Source organism: Dryas octopetala, chromosome 4 (genome assembly GCF_963921425.1).
Source record: "Dryas octopetala chromosome 4, drDryOcto1.1, whole genome shotgun sequence".
NCBI lineage: Eukaryota > Viridiplantae > Streptophyta > Magnoliopsida > Rosales > Rosaceae > Dryas > Dryas octopetala.
Window position 1 is genome coordinate 20370657 of NC_141369.1, and position 11413 is coordinate 20382069.

General features: G+C 37.9%; 3 protein-coding genes across 3 annotated transcripts; 1 reads left to right on the plus strand and 2 right to left on the minus strand.

Annotated features, from left to right (window-relative positions):
- The first annotated feature begins 246 nt into the window (after positions 1-246).
- LOC147287922 (Homeodomain-like superfamily protein) lies at positions 247-3470 on the plus strand. Its single transcript, XM_086241501.1, is given in 5 exon segments — positions 247-384; positions 483-1744; positions 1889-1958; positions 2716-2864; positions 2866-3470. Coding segments are annotated over 5 exon segments (1620 nt in total). The 5' UTR covers positions 247-291; the 3' UTR covers positions 2912-3470.
- A 672-nt stretch (positions 3471-4142) lies between these two features.
- On the minus strand, positions 4143-7639 carry ADG1 (ADP glucose pyrophosphorylase 1). The gene is made up of 9 exons (XM_086239156.1): positions 7238-7639; positions 6848-7144; positions 6474-6743; positions 6195-6374; positions 5736-5839; positions 5502-5613; positions 5198-5296; positions 4912-5031; positions 4143-4503 (listed from the first exon to the last, which is right to left on the minus strand). Exons 1-9 carry the CDS (start codon positions 7523-7525, stop codon positions 4387-4389), a joined length of 1587 nt encoding a protein of 528 aa, XP_086095282.1. The 5' UTR covers positions 7526-7639; the 3' UTR covers positions 4143-4386.
- A 1261-nt stretch (positions 7640-8900) lies between these two features.
- On the minus strand, positions 8901-10985 carry LOC147287924 (period circadian protein). Its single transcript, XM_086241656.1, has 4 exons — positions 10844-10985; positions 10623-10722; positions 9539-9922; positions 8901-9220 (listed from the first exon to the last, which is right to left on the minus strand). Exons 1-4 carry the CDS (start codon positions 10942-10944, stop codon positions 9092-9094), a joined length of 714 nt encoding a protein of 237 aa, XP_086097782.1. The 5' UTR covers positions 10945-10985; the 3' UTR covers positions 8901-9091.
- Between the last annotated feature and the right edge of the window lie 428 nt (positions 10986-11413).

Consider the following 11413-nt stretch of genomic DNA (forward strand, 5'->3'; position numbering starts at 1 on the left):
CCCTCTCTCTCTCCATCCTTCCCCATTTTCTTTTGTGAAATTTTTATTTTTATCTTACCTATTTATGGAGAAAATTTTGTTATTAACTCTAAAATCATCCAATTTTCTTTTGGGTCCAATATGAAATTTTTGGGCCGATTCAGGCCGTCTCATTTCAATTATATGGAGTCCAATCCGTCAGGCCTTTTCAGTATTAGTCCACTGTCCACCCCGGTTATACGACACCGTATTAGTTGCGTCCTCAGTACGAGATCGTGACGGCGAGGGTCGTCCGTTGAGAGAGAGCAAGAAATGAAAAGCAAGAGTCGGGGACACAGGAGGAGGCATGTGAAAAGTTGCAGAACCACCACCACAACTAGGGCACTCCCTCAGCTCTTCACTCAGGTTTGAAACTACTCAATTCTCAAAATTTAACACTTTTCTAGTTGCAAAATACTTGTGATTTGAGTCCTTGAGTGTTGAGTCCCATCGCAATTTGTTAGGATGATGATGATGACGATGAAGAAGATGATGATAATGTGAGTGTTGAGTCAAACAAGCAAACAATGATTTCTGAAGAAACTATGGGATTAGGTAGCTTAGACATAGAGAATTGTATTAGGTGTAATTGTGATTGTAAAAGTGGGGAAGTGCTGGTTTGTACTGAGGTTGGATGCCCAATTGCTATACATGAGAGGTGTATGTGCTCTAAACCTGTGTTTGATAAAATGGGTAACTTCTATTGTCCTTATTGTGCGTACAAGCGAGTGGTTGTGCGGACTAGGAAGATGAGGAGGAAGGCAGTGGCTTCCAAGAAGGTGTTGTCCAAGTTTATTGATGGAGGAGATGGAAATGGTTGTGGTCGTGAAGATGGTCGAGTTCGGGATCAATCTGTGGGAGTAGAAGAAGATCAGCCCGAGGAAAGGGACAGTGAGCACAGGAGGGAGATTGAAGATGAGGGTAATGGTGGTGGCAATGTATGTTGTAGAGGTAAAGGCGTAACAGCAGGCATTGGGGCACGTCGGGATAACACAACAGAAGGAAATGGGGGGGATGGTGGTCAAGTTCAGAATCTATCTGTGGGAGTAGAAGAAGATGAACCCAAGGAAAGGGACAATAAGCACAGAAGGGAGATTGAAGATGAGGACAATGGTGGTGACAATGTAGTTTGTAGAGGTGAAGGCACAACCGCAGGCATTGAGGCGATTCAGGATAATATAACTAAAGGAAAGTTGGACGAGCCATGCATGTCGGAAATGCATGAGTTTGAAAATGTACAAGATGGAGAAAGAATAGATGAGGCCCAGGCCCAGCAGGATGAGGAAATTGTTGTTGAAGATACAGATCAAGTGGATGCTGAGCCTCTGAATGCTTGTTATGCACAAGAAAAGACAGATAAAGACAATGCACATGATGGATTAGACCACGGAGATGAGGATGGCATAAGGGTGTCCGAGGACAATGAAGGCAAAAGTGAGGATGAAGAACAAAGGCAAACAGAAGCAATGGAGGTGCCTGCAAATGCCAATGTTGGGCCTCAATCTGATGATTTAGATACTAGGTCTCCTATAGAGCGTAAAAAGCGTCTCAAACAAAAAGCGCAGAAGACAAAACAGCCTCAAGTTGCTCCGTTAAGGATAGCATCCCCTCAATCAACAAGATCATCATCTCGTCAAACTAGTGCTGTAAAGGAGGATGCTAAGAACCAAAATGAGAAAGCCACTGCCTCCTCCAAGGAGTCAAGACAAATTCAGGAATCTGCAAGGTGATCATGAGTTATAACTTTATTTTTATGAGGTTACATATGGAGTTTGGTATGTTTTCTTTGAAAATAGTAGTTGGTGGAGTCATTTGTTATTCTCATACAATTACCAATTAATAATCAATTATTTCTCCCATTTTGCTGCAGAAACTTGGTATTTCCTACTGGGAAGCGTAAGAGATTATTCTGGACAGACGAGGAGTTAGAAACAATAAAGGTATTTGTTTGTGGTCATAGCCTTCCTGCCTTTCTGGAATATATTTCATCATCTGAAATTGTAACAGCTAATTCTGTCTAAAACCCTTTCCCAAGAGTATCATTGATGCGTGATTTCATCCCAGTTTATGCCAATCGCCTTGTCTTTTGGCTTCATTTAGGAACTCATACTGCTGTTTTCTAAGATATGTCTCTCCCTTTCTCTTTTTTAAAGAAGGAAAAAGTTGGATTATGAGACAAAGTTAAGTATCATAATTTTTTCTATTCTACCTTGATGAGAGGAAATATTGACATGTCATGTACTAGTTCATGGCATGTCTTTAGGCAATGTATTACAACTTCAAACCAACCTTTGTTTTTTTTTTGGTTTCAATGGTGAAAGTGTGAGACGGTGGGTTTTTTATGGGCATGTTAACGGCCTTAATATGAACTGAAGAAAAGAGCTTAAGCATACCTATAGTCTATAGAAATGATACTAGCTGGGAATGTCAAAGTCTTAAAATTCTGTCTTTAATTTAACCTTACTTACATATGCTAAGCTCTCTTTCTCTTTCTGATTTAGAGAAGTTCTTGGAATTTGTTCTTTCAGAAGATTTGCATGGATAAATCATATAAAGTTAAAAAAAATATTGCTGATCAGGGTATAAAAAATGCAATTACATGACTCATTTAATCTCAGAACTGTGTAGGCTAAGGAAATTGTCTTCTTCTGATTGTTCGAGTAGTTGGAAACTAACTTCAATTATCTTATGCTCCAGGAGGGAGTGAAAATTTATTCAAAGACAACAGGCAAAAAAATCCCCTGGAGGAAAATTTTGGAGTTTGGTCATAATGTATTTCACGTCACCCGTACTCCCGTTGATCTTAAGGATAAATGGAGGAAAATGGTCAAGGAGGCTTCAACATCTCACAAAAGCTGAACTTGATCACTTGGGACTCATAGAAAAAAGGTAAACTTTGGTACCCTTCATTTATCTTATATTATTTCATTTAAAAATAATCAAATATAGTAGTGACTCTGAGGATCAATATTTATGTTGATTTTTAATTTTGTCTATTTGCCTTTGAAAGTCTTGATATCATCCACAGTTCTGTTGGAAATAATGACTTTGAACTGGCATAGTGCTGAAAGATTTTGAGCAATATGTTTCTCATGATTTTTGAGGTGTCAATACCTTGTAACAAGTGGTATTGACAATCTAAGCACTTTCTGATAACCTGTAAGTGAGACTGGGAGAGAAACAAGGGACCCTTTTATATATTATATATATGGGTAATTAATAGCTTTGCCTTTGAATTGAGTTTTAATTATCAAGCCCCCACTAGATGGTGCCCTGTTATTTAAGATTTCTAATCATAACGGAGTAACGGACACTGTCAGGCTGATGCAAACTAAACAATTATCTGTCTCATCTCCACTAGTCCTCAATTAAAAATTCATATAGGGAGCCAATTTCTTTTCTCATTATTGATATCTTGCGTCAAGAAATTTTTTTTTTTTTTTTTTCTGATTGTACTAGGTCTATAACATGTACTAATTCTACCAAATTGATTTTGTTATGGACAGGTAAGGACAATATTGGTCAAGAATGTGGTATGTGTTTATTAGCATTAATTGACGAAAGGGGTGGAATCCACCAATTTTGCAGCATTAAACAATTATAAATAGCAATAGTTTATGTGGCAGGTGTTATCACTTCCACAACTTGCAGTTAACAAATACATGTCATGTCAGCCAAAGAAAAAATTCCTCCTCAGTCCTCAGTCCTCAGTGTTAAAGAGCCAAGCTTTGCAGTGAAGTAATAAAAAATGCTTAGCGAAGCTGCGAAGGAGCTTCAGCCGTGAAGGATATTTTTCCTTTCAGATAGAGATCACATTTTGCACTAGTTTTTGAAGTTTGTAAAAAGGATGTATATATGTCATAACTTTCAGGCAAGTGGGAGTGTTCAATATCAAGGACTAATCATTGTGGGGCCAACTTACAATTTTTGTAAACATGGGTGCATTTATGAAATTTTCTGTTGCTATATAAAATACTGAATTTCCCGCGCTGATGTCACTTTCCAATAACTTATTTCATGAGATTGTTGAACTGCTGTAGCAAGTAGCAACTAACGAGTAGTGTACTAGTGCGCGTGTGTGTGTGTGTGTGTGTGTGAGAGAGAGAGAGAGAGAGAGAGAGAGATGGCAAAATCTTTATTTTATTTGAGATAAAGAAGTAGAACATCTACAAAGCAAATTTCTGAGGTCTCTTCCTCTATAATTACATTGTAGTACCGTGAAATATACACTACATTGATCAGAAGACAAAACACCTAAAAGTAGAGTTGCTAAGTTGCTATAGCTGCGCAGTGGCATGGCTTCTCTAAGCCCAGTAACTAGAAAAGAAGAGCCTTCGTGGTCAGCATTAAACAGGTAGAAGATGCAGATTAGATCACTGTTCCACCGGGAATCAAGGCATCCTTGATCACTGTGACGATCCCGCTCTTTATGAAATATCCATCTGTTTCTCTTGCTGCTTCTTGCACATTGTCACTGTTGACAATCTGTAATCTCACAAATAAAAAATAAAAAATGTTAAGAGTGACGGCAAAGAAGAAGAACAAAGTAAAAATTTGAATTAACAACTCAATATGAATGTCCACTACAACATTGCATGCAATGCATCTGCAGGAAATAGGAAGCTACGTTAATATACATATAATTTTTTTTTTCCCGTTCAGAATTTCAAATTTACTATGATTTTCAGAATTTCTATCTTTCATTTGTAGCAGAGAGAATTTCCATCTTTTATTATGTTTTCAATAACAGCTCTCACTTGTTTTTTTCTTGGTGAACCTTAAGCTATGGAAAACAATTTTAAAGGACCTTAAAGAAAAGGATATAAGAACAAAATTGAGACTTCAAAGTGATAAACAATTAGAAAATTCATGTTAAACTGATAATGTCTTAACCTTCACATTGTCCCCAATTCGAGCATTCTTGTCAATTATAGCTCTCTTGATGTGAGAATTCTTGCCAATACCAATTGGAACACTACCCTTTGCAGCCAGAAACCTCCTGTCAGCATCCGTCTGTGACCATCATAATTAATGCATCAGTAAATCTATTCAACCCACAGAAAACAGACTTTTCTGAGGAAATTTCATTCGTCTCAATCATTCATAAAACTGAAAGATGTTTTTTCCCGTTATGTCTTGACTTAGAAGCAGTAGGTTGCATATCTACAGCAAGTTTTACCTCATAGTAGTCTGCTCCCATCAGCAATGAGTCTTCAATGACAGCACCCTCTGATATGCAAGATCTCAGCCCAACAACTGAATGGTGAATTTTACAGTTCTGCATTAGGTAGAAGACAGGGAGTGGGTTAAATAAGCATGACTGCAATAGGTTATATTGATCTCCATCATACTTGCCATGATAGGATATAAACGTAACTTATTTTCTAAGATTAAAGAGTACAAGGGACTAGGATATGTACATAGACATCATAGTCAACCAGAACAAGCTAGCAGGATGCTGACTTCTCTGATCAAGAACTTACCTTTATCACACAACCTTCGCCGATAACGCTATCTGTGACATCAGCATCAAGCATTTTGGATGGAGGCAAATACCGAGGTTGGGTGTAGATTGGGGACGAACGATCATAGAAGCTACAATGTAAAGTTCAAAATTAGGCAAGCATAAAACCAAGTTCAAACTGATATCTTGACAGCACATCAATTGGTGCAATGAAACAGTAACATCTATAAACTAGTTTTAGTACAAAAGGCACCTGAAATCTGGAACTGGTTTTTTTGTTATCCCTAAATTTGCATTATAGAAAGCCTCAATGGTACCAATGTCTTCCCAGTAGCCATCATACAGATAAGCTTGAACCTGTAGATGTTAAACAAATAGTAGTCTGAGGGCTGGAATTCAAGAGACAGGGAAGCAGGAAAACAAAAGGAAAACCTTTAGCAAGCCATAGTGAATCAATTTGTGATACTATTATTTCACTAGAAAGCATTTGTTAAGTTTCCAATTAAGGATATTTGCAATCATGTAATACTAGACTACAATGAAGCTCAACTTGCTAATTGTGCAGAAAAACAGAACTTCGGATTTCAACTATCCAAGATCCTTAACAATTTTTCCTTTTCTTTTTCCCCAAAGTGGACATAAAAATGAGAACCTGTTTTAATCGATAGGAACATAGAAATTACAAAGAAGAATGTATGAAATGAAAACTTACTCTCAACCCAATGGAAGTTGCACCAGGAATAACTTCACTCCCAAAATCATTTGCTCCGGGAAACTTCTCTCGAAGCAGATCTAACATCACATTTTTGCTCACAACATATATACCCATACTAGCAATATAAGGCATCTCTTTAGCTCTCTCATCATCAAGACCCAAAATGGTAGTATCAACCTATCAAAAACAATAATATTTTGCCTCACAAATCAAATAGACAATTAAAGGAATAAGTAAATACATTAAATGTGAACAATCTGAAGGTGTGTCTTTTACCTTCATAGCTTTGAGTTGCTCCCCTTTAGGTTTCTCAGCAAACTCAATAATGCGTCCCTCTTCATCAATCTTCATCAAACCAAAGGCGGTAGCACGCTTCTCATCCATGGGCAGAGCAGCCACAGTGATATCTGCATCAGTTTCTCTATGTGCCTGAATAAACCTCTCATAGTCCATCCTATACAAGTGGTCTCCAGCAAGAACCAAAAACTCCAACACATTGTGTTCCTCAAACAGCCACAAGTACTGCCTCACAGCATCAGCTGTACCCTGTAAAACCATAAAACCAAAATCCCAACTCAAAATCCAATCAAAACCCAATTGCCAACACAACCCAACAAGCGCTTAACACAAGTGCATGAAATAAAAATCACCTGAAACCAATTGGGATTCTCTGGGCTCTGCTGGGCCGCAAGAACCTCGACAAAGCCTTCGTTCTTGTACCCACCCATGTTGCTAGCATAAGCACGAGAAAGATGGCGATTGAGAGAAGCGGAATTGAATTGAGTCAGCACATAGATCTTGGATATGTTGCTGTTGAGGCAGTTGCTGACCGGAATATCGATCAGCCTGTAGTTTGCTCCCAAAGGAACAGCAGGCTTCGCACGCTTCTTGGTTAATGGGTACAGCCTTGTCCCAGCTCCACCTCCCAGTATAATTCCCAACACACTCTACACGAAATCAGACCACAACATTCAATCAAACAAGAACCCATTTTCGTTAATAAAAAGCACAAAGTGAAGGGACAAAGACAAAATACTCACGCGGCTCGCATCGGGATCCAGACAGGTCTGGGAGTTCTTGGAATCCGAAACAGCCTTCGGAGACACGACCAATGGGGCTCTCTGAGTGAGACATTTTCTTCTCGAACGGGTGGTAGTAGTGGGCGTGCGGAGTTTGGTCCCGGATAGATGAGAGGCAGTGAACGAGAGGCTTCTGCTTCTGCTGCAGGGACTCGCTTTCTGGGTTTGCTTCGAAGAGGCCGCATTTGGTGACGTCGATGATGACCGGAGGCTGAGGATTCCGTTTGCTGCCATTGATGAGGAAGACATGGAAATTTGAGAAGTTGCAGAGATTCGCGGAGTAGAGTGGTGGAGTCAGTGTGGTGTGGACGGACCCTCTTAGCAAGTGGCAGCTGCGATTTGATGGTTTTTGGGACGCGTTTGCCCTCCGGTTTTTTATTTGTGATTTGAATCTCACTGGCTGGGAGAGGGGGGTATTTTGGACTTTTCGTAATCTAAATTTACCTATACATAATAATAGTAAAATACCAATAATAGGACGGAATGGGAGGAGAACCAAAAATCTGCGGAAATCCCCAATAATTTAATATGTGGATGTCATTTCACGTCAGGAGCCATAGATGGATGGATGGAAAGGTCACATGTGGCATGTGGGGTTTTGCCCAAGATTTTGAGTGACGAGTCAAAAGCCTTTGCACCGTCAATTATTTTCTATAATTGTAAATAAATAGAAAATTAAAGTATATTCCAATGTCATTCACTAACTAGTCACCTTTGCCAATCTTGCGTGACAAATTGACAAAGGATGATACTCCAAGTCTCCATGGCAATTATTATTGTTATTAATTTTAGCATATGGTCGGGGTGGACTATTCTTACTATTATTATCATATGTTATTTTTTGGCTTAGGGTGATAATTGAAGTCTTGTATTTTGTATGAGGTAAAATGTCGGTGAAATCTTCAAGTGTGCAATGTGTTTACAAGTTACAAAGAAATGGCATGAGCTAAATTGTTTGGCACTCAATTTCTAGACCCATGAGTCACGAGTTGTTTGTACAAATATAAGAAGTTGTTGCTTTGCCTTTGAAAAAAGTTGTTGTTGCTTTGCCCAACAAAAGGAGGCTGTTGCTGTGCAATGGATACATATACACTTCCCTGCCAATTATCTTACAACTTTGACTTTTTTCTTTTAAGAGACTCACAATTGACTTGGATAAAAGTTGTTCAGAAATTTTTTACCAAAAACAAATCCTGGCATTTATCATGCAAGTAATAATCCCTGTATGGTTGGTTATTTAATTACATATCAGTTATTTTGCTAATGATCCTTTTTATCACGCATCAATTCAGATAATGCAAATCATCACAGGGAAATACAGGACAAGGCAAGGTAAGCCATTTCAGACTAAAAAAGTTGCAGCTGTGGTGATCAGATCCACTGCGAAATCAGCCAACCCTAAGCACACTTAACAATTTGAGTTAAACTAGTCATATAAAAGTCACCAGGAGAAAAAAAATGAGTTCATGACCAGCTCATTCAAGCCAACGCTATATGTAAACTAACTTCAGAAAATGCAGCCTATTATATGTATATGAGACATGGCCAAACTAAATGCATCATTCTGATTGTTCCTTCAGCTTTCACCACACAAGCTACAAATCTAAGAAAGCCGAAAGTAGACTGCGGCAAAAAGAAAATTTCATTATCTCCATGACCAATTCAATAACTGCGAATTTGGATAAAGTAGTTTTACGTTTAAGCATTATGATGTTGTATTTAGATCCACCAATCACAGTAATAAGAACCCAAAGTTTTTTCAACCTGATGCATCAAATGATAGGTGTTGTCCCAGCCTCCACAAACACCTGATATTTAACCATATAATGCACGCCATGGCTCCTTGTCATCCTTTGGTTTCGATGTTGGGTTCCATGTGATTTTCTCTCTTGAAAAGGACAGGTTAAAAGTGCTTGCCAAAAGTTCTCCTATTTCATAGAGTATCTGCATAAGAAAAGCATAGTATTAGATGGCAAATATAGATCCACAAACCTACAAGATCTATTAGATGTGGAATATAGAACCAGAAAGAAAAGAAAAGAAACAAGGCTAAAAGCCATATACTTTGCACATCAGAAACTGAAAATATTTACCATACACTATTGTTCCCATTAATGTCTCAAGCAAGTTCATAGAAAGAAAAATTATTATCCTATCATGGCCTCTAAATCCAACTTAAATTTGATCATACAACACAAAAATTCTAGGTAAACTGAATAGTGATAGTTGTATTAGCTACAAAAGTAATAAAAAAATGGATACCTCAATCTCTTCTTTATCAGAAATACGTTGGCCTCTCTGCCCTATAAGAACAAAAGTTGGCAACTCCAATGCACGGACCAACTGAAGAAAGCAGGCTAAAGGTTCATGATGAATCTGCAACGATGGTGGTGGCTTCAGGGTTCTGGCAACAATGGTCTTCTTTATGTCTGTTTCTGGACCTATCTGTATACCATAAAGTGTAACTTTGCTTTCAGATTTTGCCGCAGATTTGCCTTCCCACTTAAGCTTGGATGGTGCCAAGAAAAATGGGGCAACAATTGTGGGCATTGACAATGATTTCTGTCCACCTAATAGAGCTAGAACTTCATTAACAGCGCATGCTAGTATTGGCGATTCGTAATATTGCATAAGCAACACAGACACCTGTTAAAAAAAGAACTTAAAAGAAATTTATGATAAATATTCTCAAATCTGCAATCTTCAAGATATGTAAGAATATAAAATAATTGTTTGCACATGTCCTAATAGCTTGAGCTTTTGGAGATAGTGATAAACTAACAAACTTCATACCCCCACATTCCAACAGCTAAAACTACAGAGATTCAGAGAATAATGGTAAACCAACAAACTTATTCAAAACTGCAATAATTAAACAATAATATGGTACCTGCCATTGTAATAGTTACGGCAAGCGTTCTGAAAGATTATATAGCAAGGGAACAAGATTTGCACACAGTCATTAATGGGTACTTTCTATCTCTCCAGGCATAAAAAACCAAACCTATATGCTTCATAGGAAAATGCCTGCAATTGAGTCCCTCTAGGTCTCACAGATCACTCACACCTTCATAACTCTTAGATTTTATATGCTAAATGGTTTTGAAAGAGTAACACTATTTTAAAACACATACAGTCTAAGCCAAATTGGCATTAATTTCATCCTCACCATGCTAACTAGAACACAATCGCTTAAAAACCAAACGACCCATTTCTCAACGCCTAAATCCCACATAGAATCTATACGAATATGAACCCCTTAGTGGGTTTTTTTATTCTGTGGTGTGATTTTAACCAAACCAGTAATTCCATGAGAGAGATAGAGAGAGATAGGGAGAAGCAGAACCTCATATTGACCCTGGTGATCGAGGAAGTGACGAATCTTCCCAGACGCTTTGCAATTTCTGATTCCGTAGCGCTCCAACGACAGCTCGAAACCTTCGTCTCTGTATCAAAAATGGCAGCCTTAGCACCTAAATTGATTGATATAATACGAATTTGATTTTGAGCTTTTAAGTTGAGAGAGAGAGAGAGAGAGAGAGAGAGATAGAGATAGAGAGAGCTTACATTGTGCGATTGGCTTGCTTAGCTTGTAAAGCATCTGAGATGGATTCCCCGACGCCCTCTGGGTCTCTCAACAGAAACACTACCTTCGAACCTACCTTCATTTTCTTTCTGCTTTTCCTTCAAACCAAACGCAGCGTTACCGGGGCTTACTATATATATATATATATATATTTGAGGTCACGTGCCACTTTTTTCTTTTTTTCTTTTTTTTTAGCCGGTACTTCTTTTTTTTTTTGTTTAAATAATTAATCTAATCAAGAGAATATTAGTTTTCCACAAAAAAAAAAAAATCAAGAGAATATTAGTTATTTCAGTCCAAGAAAAAATAGCATTTTTTTTTTGGCCAAGAAAAAATAGCATATTAGTTATACTTTAGAGTATATTTTCAAAAGTGATGTTATATTTATAAAAATAGATTCATAATAATAACAAAAACTTTTTATTTTATTTTGTAAATGATCATAAATAGGGGTGCACCGTGCAATTGAGTTGAGCTAAACGGAACTCAACTCCGCCCGAACTGGATCCGATCTTTGAGTTCGAATTGACAAGTTTAAAAAGTATGATTCA